This window comes from Mercenaria mercenaria, chromosome 10, assembly GCF_021730395.1.
Source record: "Mercenaria mercenaria strain notata chromosome 10, MADL_Memer_1, whole genome shotgun sequence".
In the NCBI taxonomy this organism is placed as follows: domain Eukaryota; kingdom Metazoa; phylum Mollusca; class Bivalvia; order Venerida; family Veneridae; genus Mercenaria; species Mercenaria mercenaria.
Window position 1 is genome coordinate 52,332,035 of NC_069370.1, and position 19,981 is coordinate 52,352,015.

The window sequence follows — 19,981 nt, forward strand, 5'->3', positions numbered from 1 at the left end:
CAAAGTCTTATTGTAAAATCCATCATGATTTAGTAAACACTGTTAATAAAGCAACGATGCATACACAGGTGCAAGCAACAGCTTTAAGTTGTCACAAGGTATCTTTGACTTTTGTAGTGTATCAACTTGCAGTCTAAACAAGAAGGCGACAGGCTTTAACACTGAGGTACAATTCAAACAGTATAAAAAGATTTTTACAGAATTCCATCAAGTGATAAGACAAGATTGTTAGACAGTAAAATGCTAAACTGAAAGACCGCATACTTCAAGTTAAATAAATCTAATGACCATTCATAAACAATGTATTGACTAAAGGCACTTTAAAAGGCTCAGGTGTTTATAAGTTTCATCCAAAATCATGACATCGACAGCCCAAGGTTGTAAGGATGACACAAATGCTCAATTTCCAGTAAGACTTTTTGAGAACCGCAAACATTATGGCCAACATCGTGAAGATAACGAACATAATTATGCTTTGTACAAAAGGTCATAAACTGCTTATAAGGAACATTTGGCTCAGTTAAAAATTCACTAAATTCAGTCAACAACAAGATCCTTATATCCTAAGGAACTGTACCTTGTCAACAGGTTGTATAATGAACTTTGTATAGCAGATAACTACTTTGAATAAGTCTGAAAATGACTCATCTCAATTCAACGAGAGACCATCAAAAATCTCAGTTTACCATGATTTGAGTAAAAAGCATTGGCAAGCAGTACGAGGTCCTTCTGAGATGCAATGATGGTAATGTCTCTTATGTTCTGTAGAAAGTGTACTAACCTGCTATAAGGAAGCTGGCTCTAAAATTGTCTTATAAGTCTATCGTATGCAACTATCCTTGTAAGTTGTATAAGACACAATTGTATAGCGAACACATTACTAAGCTGAAAGACTCACTTCAATTCGGACGCTAAACTTAGTAGAAGTGCAATTGTACGTCCTTTCCTTGTGGTGTAAGTCGTATGTTGTGCTGGACTGTTAAAAGGCATTAAACTAAGCCAAAGTACTCTAATGACGATTTGTGTTTACTTGTTGTGGCATTTCTATTTCTTTTTATGAGAGCCTATTATGACTATAGTTGCAGTTACCCCCCTTACCTTGCTCGACTGCATGTTATGTGAATAGGCACCAATACTAATATAAAATAAATGTTCATATTTTTATTACAAAAATGTTAAATTAGACTACCCGTTAAGATTAAAAGTAGGGTGTTTTGACATACAGTGTATTGCGACTAGACAACGGCGCCATACATACAGATCAAAGTGTAAATTATACCTATAGTTTCTTACTGTCCATTTTAGCACCTGCTTTATTTTTTACAATTGAAAATTTGGTAAACTGGATTGTTTGCCATTGTTAATCACACGTAATTAGCACATTTGTTAAGGATAGTATGACCGTGACCGTGACTGATTTTCGTTCACTATTGTTAACATGAAATACTCTAATACATGTAGCTCTAGTACATAATTTTAAGTAAATATAAGCCTACTATCTTCTAGTATTTGGTAAATGTTAATGATGCTATTATATATTTTCTTTTAATCATATCCATGAATATCATAGAAATAAATTAATTTGTGTCTATCCATGTACATGAAAGCGCATGAAAGTGCTGGCGTTACTCTGACGTCATCAGCGATTCTGCTGTTTATTTCCGGTTTTCAATTATTTTTATTCTTTATGTCCATGATGTCTGTTCGCTATAATCGAGGTGTTTTCCATTGAATTTCATACTTTGGGACTGGAAAAAGTGTTCCTTATAACCGAGTGTTCCTTATAACCGAGTTCCCTATAACCGAGGATTTTTACATTGAATAAAGAAGGAATTAGATCGGGGAATTGAAAACTGATCCTTGTAACCGAGTGTTCCTTATATCCGAGTTCCTTATAAGTGAGGTTTACTGTAATAAGTAATAACATAATTGCTTTAATCTAAAACAAACAGAAATTGATCAATAAAACTTTTCTTCAACCTTTCATTAATAATTAATCTCAGTACCAAATCAAATGTACCAACAAACAAACATTTAAGATAGTCAGGGAATAGACCAAACAATTCTTTGACGTAAGAAAATCTTAAATTAACCGATACATTCTGTCCGCGAAGATATGAAATTTTTTTTTTTAGACCTCTGCTCGAGTTTGCTAGAAGCAACAAAGAGTAAATTAATACACAGGGACCAGGTGTCAAGCTAGAGCAATTGAGTTATCGCTGCTCGACCCAGCCATGGTAATTTCACATAGGAAATAGAAGGAAATCGACCAGGACCACATGAATTGCTCAAGTGAGCCCGGGTGCTCGATTCATCGATGCTCGAGCCAGCGGTGTTTCACTGTACATGTCACACACATTTTTGAACCTAGGGCAATAACTTGAACAATTAAGGTACACATTAAAAATCTGATATCACATGCCAAATATCAATACTCTAGCTATTATTGATTCAGAGAAGAATCCTTTTAAAAGTTTCTTATATAAAAGCTTATAGCAAGTACATGTCAGACACAGGGGCATGGCCATTTTTTTTTACCTTAGGGCAATGATTTCGAAAAGTATAGTAGAGAGTCAAACCCTTATATCACATGCCAAATATCACAGCTCTAGAGAAAAGGATTGTTAAAAGTCTGATAGCTGAAAACCTATTTTTAACCAAAAAGACCAACATGTTCAATGAACCGGAACCATTTGAACAACTTTGAAAGAGAGCTACATTGAGATCATTTGTGTTAAGTTTCATTAAAATCCATTCAGTGGTTCTGGAGATGTCGTATAAAAAAATTGCTGATGAAAAGTTTTATACAAGAAGATTTTCTAAGATTCTACTATATACATAAAGAGAAAAGTGCCCATGCCTCCTGGCAGCCATGTTTTTTGACGAATCAAAAAAAATCTGAACAGCATTTGTAGAAGGTCACACAAGGACAATTTGTGTGAAATTATTTTAAACTTGGGCAAACAGTTTTATACAAGAAGATTTTCTAAGATTCTACTTTATACATAAAGGGAAAAGTGCCCATGCCTCCTGGCAGCCATGTTTTTTGATGAATCTGAATAATTTGAACAATTTTGGTAGAGGGTCACACAAAAACCATTCGTGTCAAATTATTTTAAAATCCGGCTAGCAGTTTCACACATAGGGGAAAGTGACCACGCCCTCTGGCCACCATGTTTTTTGACAAATCAGAATAATTTGAACAATCTTGGTAGAGGGTCACACAAGGACCATTTGTAGAAAATTATTTTAAAATTTGGCCAGGAGTTTTACACAATTTTTTTTTTTCAATTTCCACTATATACATAATTATAGCGAAAAGTGACCATGCCCCCTGGCGGCCATGTTTTTTGACGAATCGGTATAAATTGAACAATCCTTGTAGTGGGTGACGTAAAGACCATTTGTTTTAGATTCTTTTCAAAATCGGACCATGGGTTTAGGATGAGATGTTGTTAAAAAATATTTTTTCTATTTTTAGCTCTGCCTTTGTACTATGTACAACCAAGTGAAACCATCTGAACAACTTTGGTAGAGGAACATCTAAGGAAAATCCATGCCAAGTTTCATCAAAATCCATTCAGTGGTTTTGGAGGAGATGTCTTTTAAACACAATTGTTGCTGACGCATTGCTCAGGTGAGCTTTTTTTAGCCATTGTACTATTTAAGTTATTACAAGATCTACCTTCTGTGACAGACAGTGGTATATAATTATATTGGATGAATGGATGCGCAAATGGACAAAATAAGGTGCTTATTCACTCTATCCATGTTCCAGGTTTCATAACAAAATCTTGTACTTTTGAAGTAATGGCAAAATTCATCATTTTTGAGTGATGAATGGACAGATAGATGCACGAACAGACAGACAAACAGAGAAAAGAAAACTGTGTGTATTTTCTCCATAATGTCCTTCATCTATCAATCTGCCAATTTGTCAGTAACAAGAGTCAAACAGACAAGTGTCCCTTTGCACATTTATTTCACCCTACCTTACACTTTTTTTTTCAAAAACCAAACATCTTTCATTCACACCCACATTTCCCAATGGATGCAAACATTTTGCAAAACTTATCTTGGACAAAGTTCAGAAACTGGAATTCTTGAATACACAAGAAAACATGCACTCATGTAACTAAATCTAACAATTGTTTGTCACATTTATAACAAAATTATATTTCTGTACTTTGCTGATATCAAGAATCAAGAAAAACATTCTTGCATTAAAATCTTACCTAAGCTGCACTTTGGTTTCATTTTTCCCAGTACTGTCCCTGTATGAAAGAAATAATAAAGAATTTTATTCATGTTAAAACTCATTAAACTCTAACAGTTCAGAGTAAAATCTGCATTTTTAACCTATGTTATAATAGTAGATATATTTTATTATATCAATACATCATACAAAAGGACCTTGAAGCACCAATGTCAATGACCTGACATTGGATGATAAATATTGTAGGAAGTTTAAATCAAATGCATACAGTTGTTCCTGAGATACAGCTTAATTAGTGGCTCAAAAAAGCGTTAACCAAGCTAGAACCCTAACATTCCAACAATATATACACAATAAGGCTTGGCAATGACCATTCCTGTAAAATTTCGTGGAATTCCAACCAGTGGTATAGCAAGTTGCAAAGAAATAATAAAATTGGACAAATCAAAGGTCATATGTCCAACGAAAATCATTTAACTTGAACATGTTGACAATTCATACTGGTAACTCGTAAGATTCTGGTGAACTTTGAAGTAAAGTAGTATAAACTCTGTAAAATACGATAAATCAAGGGTCATAACCCAATCGAAATGTGTCCCTGAAATGAAGCGTAATTTCTTCTGGTGGTATCAGGGCAAGGTAAAATACAACAAATCAAGGGCCATAACTTCACTGAAAATTACTCTGTGGGATCAGATTCCACAATATGCATAATGAGGCTTGGCACTTATGACATGACATGTGTAAGTTTTGCTGAAAATCTGCCAAATAATATAAGAGAAGTGGCCAAAAACATCATAAGATTTGACAAACCAAGGGCCGTAACTCCTCTGAAATTATCCAAAACAGGCATAGGAGAGATATATGCACAACACTGCATGGCAACAATCATTTTTGTGATGTTTGGTGCATAATAATCCTTATGGTGTTGAAGAAGCTGCATACACAAACTTTGTGACAGACTGACAGGCAGCACTAAAGCGATATGTCTCCCCTAACATGTTGGAGACATAATCTTCTAAGTTGAAAATGGTTAAAATTTGATTAAAATTCAATCAAAAGTTACCTAACTTGGTTGTTTCAGCAAGTTTGATGAGTAGCGGGCCTTGTGTAAATATCAACCTAATACATGCAATGGTATTAAGATATTAACTTGCACACAAAACAACTTTAAGGTGTAACCCCCCGACAAAAACATTCAGATGAGAATAGCTTGAGCTATTCTTCAGATAGTTGAGCCAGAAACAGATCATGAATGATGGCCACTCCATCTGTACTTGCAGTTCAGCATGAACCATTAGCCTCAAATGAAACTAAACTGTAGCAAAAATGTAAGCTACTTCCTATATAGCAAAACAGACCGCTTTTATTCTCAAAGACCTGAAATCATCCTTCAATGATTCTCCTTTGTTGATTCCAAAGACAGGGACGTTTTCAAACAGATATATTTTCTCTATTTCACAAAAAGGTTGTCTAAATTGAACATACATTGTAAATAAGTTGGTTTTCCCTTGATACTTACAGTGAATTTTTGATCCTATCTGCTTGACTTTTACTCAGATGAAAGAAAAATTCTTCAGAATTAAATGCAGTTGTTCCTGCTGTAAAGATAAAAAGAATAATATAACTAAATGATAATTATAACACAATCTGCAACAACTGCTATATTAAACATATAGCAAAATCGCCTATACATGCACTGCGATATAACATAGCTGTTCCATTTCACACTTCCACTGTAGTAACCTAAGTGATTCTACCTTATTTTCATTATACGCCGTTTACATACACTTTTTTCAGTTAAAATAGTAGCAATACAAAGAACATCAAATTTTCTGAACTAAACCATTTTTTACTGATATTCATGTATTACTTGGAATTTTACCATGGAAAAATGTTTTAGGGATTTTTCTAGACCTCTAAAAAGGGCAGGGTGCTGGTAAAAAGGGGCAGGGTGCATTTTGCGCATTGCGTACCTTTGTCTACGAAAATCGTAAGGTAGATTTCCATGGTTTTTGTTGTAATGTCTACATTGAAAGGTACAACAGAAATATTTGAAATGAATCTGAATGACAGGAAAAACATAATTAATTTAATACCTGTTTGTCTATATAACATGCTTATCATTTATAAATACATGCAGTTTGTTTTATGTTTGCATACATTATTTTTGTTTGGAAAGTTTTCTTGATTAGAAATATACCATAAAGATACTATTGAATAATTTAATAATTCTGGTGCAAATCTGTCATTATTAATACATTCATTATATTACTGTTCAAAAAACGTTCCGTTGATACTCGTGTATAAATGCACATTTTTTTTTTTAACCTGGACACCCTCCCCCCCCCCACAACCCCGAATCGTGGGTGCATATTATACAAAGGTGTAGACAACTTTCCAACTAAAAATTTAACAAAATAACTTTGTTTACGATTTTCGCCATTTTGGTAAAGGGAAACTACTCTATGCGCTGACTGTCTACGCTAAATTCTGAGATTGCCGTTACGTTCCGTAAAAGATCGAGTGGTTTATTTTCTTTTAAACAAAATTAATATTATAGAAATTTAATAATATTTTGATGAAATAAATATAACAAAATCATAGATATTCTGATAGGCAGTGATACTAATTAAATATCGACTGTTATCTTCAACTGAGATCAAACTGTGAACAACAAAATTGACATAAGGTGCCACGCTAATAATTACTGGCCATTAATCAGCATTTTATAAGCAGCAGACTTTAAGATGTTTTTTCTCCTTCTTTAATATGTTTTGCAGTTTGCTTTAATTGCTGACCTATCTAATTGTTGTTTGTTACAATTCGGTCGGTCGTTGTCTGCATACTGATACTGCATACATGCCTCGGGCAAATACACAGCACCTGTGTATAGTCGGTGCGTGTCATAACTTTGTATCGGTTGACAATTATCTGGGATGGTATTTTGACAGATGATTGATGGGAAGTTCGTTTAGAAATACTTAATGGCCAAAGGGGTGGTGCTAAAAGGGCAAATGGGGCGCTGAAGAAAGGCAAAAGTGCGGCGATTTCGGGCAGAAGGGCGGCGCTAAAAATGGGCAGGGCGCCGCGCCCTGCTACTCCACTCTAGAAAAATCCCTAAATGTTTGTTGGTCTAGACTGCCCATTCAACATCAGTGTCATCTATCTGGCAGTGTATTTTACAATTTCCTCAGTGCAGTTAATGCAGACACAATAAATATTAAATAATATAATAATCAATAATTTATCATCAATGTTCCAATCGTCCTGACTCTAGTGTTTATGATATATGTATACCAAAATGACTTAATTGGGTATTCGAGTGTAGTGTTGTCATAATTTTAAGTCGCGTGTACTATTTTGAGATCATAAACTACTTACTTCTGTTTTCTTACAACTTTTTCTTCAGACTTGAAATGCTGTTGACAGTAATATTTTTGCAGCTGTTACTTCATACTTTTAACAAGAGTTGTCTATAAGACAGCTCATGCTCGACTATTCGAATTACTGTCCCAGAAGCAAGAAAATATTACCCTAAATGTTAAAATATCTATAGAGTTTCAATCCAGTATCTGCATTAGTTCTGGAGATGTTCAAAAGGGGACATAATTTGACCAAAATGCATGTCAGAGTTATGGGACTTGATGCAATCAACTAGTTTTAGAACCTCTAATGCAAATATGTGAAGTTTCAATTTAATATCTGCATTTGTTCTGCAGACAGTTGAACTTGCAAACCTTCCATTACTTATATATACTCAGTATAACACAGTTAATTTTCTAAGGGCCAAAACTTCTACATTGGGCATGGTACATTCATGTCCTGATAATATGAGCAAATTCACTTCATAGCATGAAACAGAAAGTCAGTAGATACCAGAGAACACTAACTAACCTAAAGTAGCCGTAAATATGTCATCAGTTTTCTTTGTGAAAGGTGTCTGTTTACCTACAGGAACATCTGCAACAAAAAATGGTACAAGAGAACTGGAGTCTATATATTGACGTTTCATATAAAGATCAATGCTAAAGAACAATTTTGTGGGAATGTAACCAATTCAAACTGCAAAATTTCACATTTTCTTAATCTAATTATTCAAAAGGAGCCATTTAAAAACAAATTCATTTAATTCACTTGTAATACAAATAAAATTCTTATAGAATATATGTCATCAATATCAGCATCATTAAAGACAAGAACTGTCAGAGTAGACTGGGCATTTGACTATTTCGAAATTAAGCAAAGGAAGGAAACAAGACTGGTGTCAACATTTTATAACACTGTAGGACGATGATGCTCCCTGAAAATGTTTGCGAGGATAAAATATAGTCAAAAATGGGGCCTAATGTAAAAAACAACTTGAAGGTGTTTTTGTCACAAAAACATTATGTCTCCCCCCATGTATACCTTTAGCTCTGGCAGCCATTTTGAGAGCAAAGCAGTATGTGTCTTCAATATGCACAACTAGGCTTGGCACTGATCACTCCTGTGAAATTTCATAGAAATCTGTCCAGCAGATTGATTTGTGAACATTTTGTACAACAAAGCAGAACGTGTCGGAAATATGCACAACTAGACTTGGTACTGATCATTCCTGTGATGTTTTGTCGAAATCTGGCCAGCAGTTTGACCTGTGAAAGCCAGACAAAATTTTTCTATTTTTTAACTCTGGGGGCCATTTTGTGCAGCAAAGCAGAACGTGTCGGCAATATGCACAACTAGGCTTGGTAATGATCACTCCTGTGACGTTTCTTCGAAATCCAGCAAGCAGTCTGACCTGTGAAAGCCAGACAAATTTTTTCTATTTTTAGCTCTGGTGGCCATTTTGTGCAGTAAAACAGAACATGCCGGTGATATGCACAACTAGGCTTAGTACTGATAACTTCTGTGAAGTTTCATCGAAATCCAGTCAGCAGTTTGACCTGTGAAAGCAGGACAAGATTTTTCTATTTTGAGCTCTGGTGGTCATTTTGTGCTACGAAGCAGAATGTGCCGGCAAAAAGCACAACTTGGCTTGGTACTGATCACTCCTGTGAAGTTTCATTGAAATCTGACCTGTGAAAGCCTGACAAGCTTAATGCGGATGGACAGACAGATGGCAAACCTATGGGGGTGACATAATAATCAGGTATGAAAATCTTGATAATAATCGAACTCTAATTCATTTTGACAATATATACCATATTTCATACGAATAGGGTATTGATTATACAAAGTACAAACAAGAAACGCGGCAATGCCACGAAACAAGGTTTTCAACACTTTTCATAAGAATAAACAAGAGTGCCAGAATGTCACAATATACGCCCGTCACAGCAAATTTCTTTACTCTAGCACCTGTATTTGCAGATGTAATTTTAATTTTGTGGTTGTTTAGTAATCATTGTAATTCTTTTGTTTTTCTAAGTCCACAAAAAAACTCCCTACCAGGTAGAGATACCTTAAAATACACCTAAAATTAGAAAGTAACAACTATGTTGTACCACAGAAAAGTGGTCTTGGTTTTTCCCAACGATCAATTATAAAAAAAAGTTACAATATAAGTTATTTATAGTAACAACTAAGGGAAGTTAATCTTTAAAAAAAAAAAACAAAAAAAAAAAAAAAAAAAAAATTGTAAGTCCACACAGAAATCCTTACCGGGTAGAGATTGGTCAAAATACACCTCAAAATTGGATGTAACATGCATGTTGTACTACAGAAAAGTGGTCTCGATTTTTCCCTACGTCTAGTAATGAAAAAGTTACAATATAAGCTATTTATAGTAACAACAAAGGGAAGTAATTCTAAAGAAGGGAACTGCGCAAGACACTTCGTCTCATGATGGTGTATAATTGTGCCAAGTTACATCAAAATCCCTCTATGCATGAAGAAGATATGCTCCGGACAAAGTTTTCATTCTTGTATCCTTTGACCTCTAAGTGTGACCTTGACCTTAGACCTAGGGACCTGGTTCTTGAGCATGACACTCTGTCTCATGATGGTGAACAATTGTGCCAACTTTCATCAAAATCCCTCCATGCATGTAGAAGATATGCTAACCCTAACCCTAACTTAACCCTAACCCTATTTTTAGTAACAATGACCTTGACCTTGACCCCAGAAACCCCAAAATCAATCCCAGCCTTTGTCTTGATATAAGCTACATACGTACCAAGTTTTATTCAAATATCTTTACGAAACAAAAGTTATTGACCGGAAACCCTTTTTCTATTTTAAGTAACAGTGACCTTGACCTTGACCCCAGAAACCCCAAAATCAATCCCAGCCTTTGTCTTGATATAAGCTACATACATACCAAGTTTTATTCAAATATCTTTACCGAAACAAAAGTTATTGACAGGAAACACCAGTTTGACGCCGCCGCCGCCACCACCGCCGCCGCCGCCCGCCCGCCCGACCAACATCTACCCCAATCTAATAACTCAGGTTTTCGTTGAAAACCTCGTTGAAAACCTGGTTAATTAGGAAAAGTGATTACACTTCAAGGCGGCCAAGTTTTTTTGACAAGTCGCAATAATTTGAACAATGTTGCAGGAAGGTCACCAGAGGAACAGTTCAGTGAAATTTTATTATTCAAGGGACTATGGGCGGGACCAATATTGACCCTGGGATCATAACTTTAACAATCTTGGTAAAAGTCAACTAGACAATGCCACATACCAAACATTTAGGCTCCAGTTCTTCAGGTTTCAGGAAGAAGATTTTTTAAATTTACAATATAGTCATATAGGGAAAATAAGCCTGGCCCCCTGGCGGTCATGTTTTTTTAACAAAATAGAATGGCTTAAGCAATTGTGGTTGACAGTCACCTAGAGAGCATTTCTACAAAATATTTTTGAAATCCGGCTCACAGTTTCTGAGAAGATTTTTTAAGATTTTCCTTTTGGTTGCCATGGCAACCAGAGTTATGCATGGATTTTAATTCTTTGGGCAATTTTGAAAGGGGCCATCCAAGGATCATTCCTGTGGAATTTGCTTTAAATCTGCCCAGAGGTTTTGAAGAAGATTTTTGAAGTTTACAATATAGCCATCTAGCTAAAATAATCCCAGTCCCCCTGGTGGTCATATTTTTTACAAAAATAGAAATGCTTGAGCAATCTTGGTAGAGGGTCACCTAGAGATACAAATATTTTTCAAATCCAGCTCATAGTATCTGAGGAGTAGCTTTTTAAAGATTTTCCTTTCAGTTGCCATGGCAAGCAAAGTTCTGCATGGATTTAGATTCTTTGGGCAATTTTGAAAGGGGGTCACTCAAGGATCATTCCTGTGAAGTTTGGTGTAAATCTGCCCAGAGGTTTTAAAGATGAAGATTTTTTTAGAAATTGCTGACACAGACACACGACGGACAGCAAGCTGTCACAAAAGCTCACCTTGAGCCTTTGGCTCAAGGGAGCTAAAAAGAGAAGCAAAAATTCAAGTGAGAGGTTTCAGTGAATCTTTGTCATTCTTTCCTGTATACATAATTGGTAAGTAATGCTAAACATTCTAAACAAGACAATATCATACCTACAATCTTTTCTCCAGTAGGCACAGCAGGGATGCTCTGTCCTTCGCTGGTTGACGATACAGTGCTCTGTCCTCCACTGGTTGACGTTAAAATGCTCTGTCCTCCGCTGGTTGATGTTAAAACGCTCTGTCCTTTGCTGGCTGATGTTAAAACGCTCTGTCCTCCGCTGGTTGATGATACAATGCTCTGTCCTGCGCTGGTTGATGTTAAAATGCTCTGCCCTCTGCTGGCTGACGTTAAAATGCTCTGTCCTCCGCTGGTTGATGATACAATGCTCTGTCCTGGGCTGGTTGACGATACAAATATCTGTCCTGCAATGGTTGATGATACAAATCTCTGTCCTGGGCTGGTTGTTGATACAATGCTCTGTCCTCCACTGGTTGGTGATACAATGCTCTGTCCTCCACTGGTTGATGATACAATGCTATGTCCTCCACTGGTTGTTGATACAATGCTCTGTCCTCCACTGGTTGGTGATACAATGCTCTGTCCTCCACTGGTTAATGATACAATGCTATGTCCTCCACTGGTTACTGATACAATGCTCTGTCCTCTACTGGTTGGTGATACAACGCTCTGTCCTCTGCTTGTTGACGATACAACACTCTGTCCTGGGCTAGTTGACGATACAATGCTCTGTCCTAGGCTGGTTGATGATACAATGCTCTGTCCTGGGCTGGTTGACGATACAAATCTCTGTCCTACAATGGTTGATGATACAAATCTCTGTCCTCCTCCGGTTGTTGAAACAATGCTCTGTCCTCTAATGGTTGATGATACAATGCTCTGTCCTCCACTGGTTTGTGATACAATGCTCTGTCCTCCACTGGTTGATGATACAATGCTCTGTCCTCCATCAGTTGTTGATACCAAGCTTTGTCCCTGACTGGTTGACGATACCATGCTTTGTCCTAGACCAGTCGATGATACAATGGTCTGTCCTCCACTTACTGACGATACATTGGTCTGACCTCCACTTACTGACGATACAATGGTCGGTCCTCCACTTATTGACGATACAATGGTCTGTCCTCCACTGGTTGAAAATACCATGCTATCAGTTCCAGTACAAGTGTATACTATGCTCTGTCCTATAACTGATGTAGCTACTATGCTCTCTCCTGAAGCTGATGTGGTAACTATTCTCTGTCCTCCAGCAGGATAATGCTTTAATACCTGTACTGTTGGAGACAGTGAAAAACATGTTATCAATAGGTGTCAATGTATCACTGTTCCACAAATTGAAGAGATAGTGCTAAATTGCTTTTAATTAATCTACTATTTATATTCATTTCAGCTCTTCAACTTCTACTTGCGAACAATTTACAGTTATGAAAGCTTCTTTTAATTCTAAACTCGTTATCTATTTAGACTCCTGTTTATAATGAAATCGATCATTTTCTTCATCCTCTAAACTGGTCTCATAGTCAGGAAATTGTGACAGCTGCAGCTATATGTGTTGTACTTATTATAGTTTTAAACTTGCTACAAACAGGCCGATGTGAAAAAAATAACTAAAATGTGACCTTGACCTTTCAGCTAGGTGTCTTGGTGATGAGCATGACATGTCAACTCATTATTGGTTACATCTGTGCAAACTAATATTAATATTGCTTCAACAATGACAAGAATTATGGACAGGACAGGAAAAAAACAATATTTCCTTTGATCTGAGTATGATCTTGATCTTTGGGCTAGTGATCTGCGTTAATGCAGGACACTTCATCTAAATATGGGATACATTTGTGCCAAGTAATATCAAAATCCCTACCTGGATGACAGTGTAATGGGCCAGACTGGAAAAACAATACTGACCTTCAACCGCGAAGTGTGACCTTGACCTTTGAGATTATTTCAAATAGTCAAGCTGACAAAAGTATGAAAATGATGACATGTAGGCCACATTTGACTCTCTAAAACATTTTTTAAGCATGGCAATAAATATTTGTTAATTACAAAACCACTGAAATTCTGTTTTACTATATAAACAAGTGAATGAAGTATTGCCATGCAATACAAAGTCCCCTGCTGGAAGGCACCTAATTTTCTCTACTGCAGTATAACATAATGAAACGATATCTGTCAATGATGTATAAACAATATTGTACTATATATACAACAAGAAACGCGGCAATGCCACGAAACAAGGTTTTCAACACTTTTCATAAGAATAAACAAAAGTGCCAGAATGTCACAATATATGCCCGTCAAAGCAAATTTCTTTACTCTAGCACCTGTATTTGCAGATGTAATTTTAATTTTGTGGTTGTTTAGTAATCATTGTAATTCTTTTGTTTTTCTAAGTCCACTAAAAAACTCCTTACCAGGTAGAGATACCTTAAAATACACCTAAAATTAGAAAGTAACAACTATGTCGTACCACAGAAAAGTGGTCTTGGTTTTTCCCTACGGTCAATTATAAAAAAGTTACAATGTAAGTTATTTATAGTAACAACTAAGGGAAGTTAATCTTAAAAAAAAAAAAAAAATACAAAAAAAAAAGTCCACACAGAAATCCTTACCAGGTAGAGATTGGTCAAAATACACCTCAAAATTGGATGTAACATGCATGTTGTACTACTGAAAAGTGGTCTCGATTTTTCCCTATGTCTAGTAATGAAAAGTTACAATATAAGCTATTTATAGTAACAACAAAGGGAAGTAATTCTAAAGAAGGGAACTGCGCAAGACACTTCGTCTCATGATGGTGTATAATTGTGCCAAGTTACATCAAAATCCCTCTATGCCTGAGGAAGATATGCTCCGGACAAAGTTTTCATTCTTGTATCCTTTGACCTCTAAGTGTGACCTTGACCTTAGACCTAGGGACCTGGTTCTTGCGCATGACACTCCGTCTCATGATGGTGAACAATTGTGCCAACATTCATCAAAATCCCTCCATGCATGTAGAAGATATGCTAACCCTAACCCTAACCTAACCGTATTTTTAGTAACAATGACCTTGACCTTGATCCCAGAAACCCCAAAATCAATCCCAAGCTACAACTTTATGTAAGTTTTCTATACACCCAGTTTCATCATGATAGCTCATTCCTAAGTTAAGTTATTGACCGGAAACCCTTTTTCTATTTTAAGTAAGAGTGACCTTGACCTTGACCCCAGAAACCCCAAAATCAATCCCAGCCTTTGTCTTGATATATGCTACATACATACCAAGTTTTATTCAAATATCTTTACCGAAACAAAAGTTATTGACCGGAAACACCAGTTTGATGCCGCCACCGCCACCGCCGCCCGCCCCCCCGACCGACATCTACCCCAATCTAATAACTCAGGTTTTCGTTGAAAACCTGGTTAATAAGTTACAACAACACACTTGGATTAAAATGTGCATATGTAAAAACCCACAGTTGTTTTCATATTGAATTGTTTTGGCTGATCATAAAAAAGTTATCATATAAGTTATTTATAGTAACAACATAATAACAACAAAGGGAAATTAATCAAAAAAAAAAAAAAAAAAAAAATCTATATAATATAAGTCCACAAGAAACTCTATACCAGGTAGAGGTCAAAATACATTAAAAATTGGATGTAACATGAATGCTGTACCACAGAAAAGTGGTCTCGATGTTTTTCTACCGCCAGTAATAAAAAAGTTAAATAAAATCTATTTATAATAAAAACAAAGGGACGTAATTTTAACAAGAGCTGTCTCCATAGGATGACACATGCCCCCGATGGCACTTTGAATGAATAGTTATGGCCGATGTTAGAGTTTAGGACCTTTGACCTACGTAGCTGGGTCTTGCGCGCGACACATCGTCTTACTGTGTCACACATTCATGCGTAGTTATTTTAAAATCCATGCATGAATGACAATGATATGGACCGGACACGCCCATCAATGCACTATCATGAAAAATGACCTTTAATGTCTAAGTGTGACCTTGACCTTTGAGCTATGGACCTGGGTCTTGCGCGCGACACGTCGTCTTACTGTGGTACACATTCATGCCAAGTTATTTGAAAATCCATTCATCGATGACAAAGATATGGACCGGACACGCCCATCAATGCACTATCCTTTAATGTCTAAGTGTGACATTGACCTTTGAGCTACGGACCTGGGTCTTGCACGCAACATGTCGTCTTACTTTGGTACACATTCATGCCAAGTTATTTGAAAATCCATCCATCGATGACAAAGATATGGACCGGACACGCCCATCAATGCACTATCCTTTAACGTCTAAGTGTGACCTTGACCTTTGAGCTACGGACCTGGGTCTTGCGCGTGACACGTCGTCTTACTGTGGTACACATTCATGCCAAGTTACTTGAAAATCCATCCCTCGATGACAAAGATATGGACCGGACACGCCCATCAATGCACTATCCTTTAATGTCTAAGTGTGACCTTGACCTTTGAGCTACGGGCCTGGGTCTTGCGCGCGACACGTCGTCTTACTGTGGTACACATTCATGCCAAGTTATTTGAAAATCCATCCATCGATGACAAAGATATGGACCGGACACGAAAATTGCGGACAGACTGAGAGACCGACAGACCGACATACGGTTCAAAAACTATATGCCTCCCTTTGGGGGCATAAAAACAAGGGTGCCTCATGGTGATGAACATTTGGTCCAAGTTACATCACAATCCCTCCATGCATGAAGAAGAAATGCTCCAGACAAAGTCATTCTTGTGTCTGACCTTTGGTCTCTAAGTGTGACCTTGACATTAGACCTTGGGCCTGGGTTTAGCACATGACATGTTGTCTCATCCAGGGGAATATTTGTGCCAACTGATATCTAAATCCTGTTTTGCATGACAAAGTTATAGACTGGACAGGAAACAAAATCCTCTTGACCTTTGATCTCAAAGTGTGACCTTGACCTTTAAGCTAGGGCACTGGGTTTTGCGCATGACACGTCGTCTCATCATGGGGAACATTTATGCCAAGTAATATTGTAATCCCTTGATGGATGACAGAGTTCTGGATCGGACAGGAAAAAAACCTTATTGACCTTTAACCTCCAATTGTGACCTTGACCTTTGAGCTAAGGGTCTGGGCTTTGCGCATGACATGTTGTCTTATCATGGGGAACATTTGTGCCAAGTAATATTAAAATCCCTTCATGGATGGCAGAGTTATGGACGGGACAGGAAAAAAACTCTGTTGACCTTTGACCCCCAATTGTGACCTTGACCTTTGAGCTAGGGGTCCAGGATTTGCGTACGACATGTCATCTCATCATGGGGAACACTTGTGCCAAGTGATATTATGATCTCTTAATAAATGTCAGAGTTATGGACCGGACACGAAACAGACCCTGTTCATGCTATGTTAACATTTGACTGCTAAGTGTGACCTTTACCTTTGAGCCAGGGGTCTGAAAGTTGTGCATGACACATCGTCTTATTATGAGGTACAATTATGCCAAGTGATATTAAAATCCCTTCAAGGATGGGAGAGTTATGGACCGGACAGGAAAAAAGCCCTGTTGACCTTTGACCTCCAATTGTGACCTTGACCTTTAAGCTAGGTATCTGGGTTTTGCACAGGACACGTCGTCTCATCATGGGGAACATTTGTGCCAGGTAATATTAAAATCCCTTCATGGATAAAAGAGTTATGGACCGGACACGAATTTGCGGACAGACAGAATGACGGAAAAACGCATTCCTATAGTCCCCGAAACTGGTATTCAACCAGTAGGGGACTATGAGTCTCTCAAATGTTAACAAATCTAGAATTTATTCTATTATGGTCTGATGAACACATAAGCTTCTGACTTGTTTTGATGATCAGTAAAACTGTTGATTACCAATTATTTGAATACCCAAAATGCTAATCCTTGCCATCCCTAATGTTCATTATTTACAGCTTTTGCTGTATTATGAAATATACATACTTTCACTTCCAGGTACACAGGCATCACATTTAAGTCCATTCAAAAGATTATCTGCAAATATAGATAGAACACTAGTCTTCATTTTGAATTCAACAAGACTTTCAAGACAATTCTTATCCTACTTTTTCATTTCAAAAAGAAAAGTCATCGTCAAATTTTCGTTTAAGACCTAAAACATTTGATTTTGAACTAATGTTAAACAATCTTGGTAGATGGTCACACAAGGACCATTTGTGTGAAACCAGGGCACTCATTTGAATGTTTTTTGGGTCGAATATGGGTCCCATTCCCCTCATAAAATAGTGTTTTTCCCCTTTTCTCAGAAGAAAATTCCCCTAAAAACAAAAAATATGAACTCTCTTTTAAGTGCTTCTAAAGAAGGTTACAGCTGCAATATAGTTACATTTGTTAACAAGAGCACCGCAGGTGCTGATGCTCATCTGAATTTTTTTTTTATACTGTGAAATCATTAATATTCGTGGGGGACTAGTTTTCGTGGATTTCATGGTTGAGTCAATCCACGAAATTTAATCCCAACAAACAAGTAAAATTCCCATTCATTTTATGTTCGAAAGTTGAAATCCACGAATTCATATCCCCACGAAATTGTCGTTTTGCCCAAAACCACGAAATTTCATGCCCACGAAATTAATTGATTTTACAGTAATAGAAAAATATTCCTACCCATGATTTTCTAAGTCCAAAAAGGGCCATAATTCTTGCAAAAAGCAGGATGGAGTTATGTTTCTTGATGTACAGAGTCAGCTTATGATTGTAAACAACTGGTGCAAGTTTCAAAGCAATAGCTTTCATAGTTTAGGAGAAAAGTTTACCTAAACATAAAACTTTACCAATAAATCTGATATTTTCTAAGTCCAAAAGGGGCCATAATTCTTGCAAAAAGCAGGATGGAGTTATGTTTCTTGCTGTACATGGTTAGCTTATGATGGTGAACAAGTGTTGCAAGTTTTAAAGCAATAGCTTTGATAGTTTATGAGGAAAGCTGACCTAAACATAAAACTTTACCAGGCAACGCCAACGCAGACGCCGACACCGATCAAGTGATGACAATAACTCAAGAAAACTGATATTTTCCAAGTACAAAAGGGGCCATAATTCTTGCAAATTGCAGGTTGGAGTTATGTTTCTTGCTGTACATGGTCAGCTTATGATGGTGAACAAGTGCTGCAAGTTTCACACCGATCATGTGATGACAATAACTCATCATTTTTTTTTCAAAAAATCAGATGAGCTAAAAATGATTGAAAACAGTATAAACTAGAGCTGCTTTTGAGAAAAGTGCATGTCTCCAACAACTGCCTAATCATCTGAATAGTAAGTCAGTCTTTATATACTGTTTAATTAGAGCACATGCACATAAAGGACCCCAATAATAAGTGAATATTTGATAGAAATGATTGAAAATAGTATCAATAAGTGAAAAATAGTAACATTTATATTTGGCTAAATTTCCCTTTTTCGTATTAAAATGACGAAAAATTTCATTGCCATGGTGGTCCAGAATCAATTCCACACACGGCCACCTTTTTTCCTTGTTTTTGCATTTTTAAGATAGTTTCGAAACAAAAACTAATATTTTAACATGTTTAATGTTCATAATATGACTTAACTTCAATTTTAAAGAAAGGTCATTTTCAGCAAAAAGCCTTTAAAGTAAGATATTATCATCCATGTCTAACTCTGTTGGAATGGATTTTTTTTCTCATTCAAACTGTGAACTTACAACTTATATATATTTGAGTAATATAAACAATGCCTTTAATTTCATTCAATCAGAATTACAAGATTGTCCCTTAAAAGGCTTTTTTAAACTTTAACTCACCCCTTACAACTTCTCTGTACCGTGCTTGCGTCATTTCTGAAATCAAAATTTAGTTTAAATGATTACCAACTTCAAAAATAATGTTAATAGTTCAGCTGACTTCAGTTAAACATGCCTTTTTTAAACATATGATTTGAAAGTACCAAAATCATCAAAATTCTTTAAACAAGAGGGCCATGATGGCCCTAAATATCGCTCACCAGAGTTGATCTGGCCTACTGACCTAGTTTTTGACCACACATGAGCCAGTTTCAAATTTAACCTAGAGATCATCAAGACAAACATTCTGACCAAGTTTCATAAAGATTGAGTCACAACTGTTGCCTTTAGAATGTTCACAAACTTTTCATTTGATTTGACCATGTGACCTTGTCTTTGAACCTAAATGACCCAGATTCGAACTTGACCTAGAGATCATCAAGACAAACATTCTGACAAAGTTTCATAAAGATTGGGTTACAAATGCGGCCTCTAGAGTGTTCACAAGCTTTTCCTTTGATCTGGCCTACTGACCTAGTTTTTGATC

At 36.5% G+C, this 19,981-nt stretch overlaps 1 protein-coding gene across 1 annotated transcript in view; it reads right to left on the minus strand.

Annotated features, from left to right (window-relative positions):
* LOC123561565 (uncharacterized) overlaps positions 1-19,489 on the minus strand; it is a 49,995-nt gene extending 30,506 nt beyond the window's left edge. Inside the window, exons 1-6 of the mRNA XM_053516916.1 lie at positions 19,456-19,489; positions 17,613-17,663; positions 11,729-12,910; positions 8,114-8,179; positions 5,739-5,817; positions 4,236-4,274 (exon numbers count right to left, since the gene is read on the minus strand). Of these exons, the coding sequence (XP_053372891.1) occupies positions 4,236-4,274; positions 5,739-5,817; positions 8,114-8,179; positions 11,729-12,910; positions 17,613-17,663; positions 19,456-19,489 (1,451 nt within the window). The remainder of the gene's footprint in view (positions 1-4,235; positions 4,275-5,738; positions 5,818-8,113; positions 8,180-11,728; positions 12,911-17,612; positions 17,664-19,455) is intronic.
* Between the last annotated feature and the right edge of the window lie 492 nt (positions 19,490-19,981).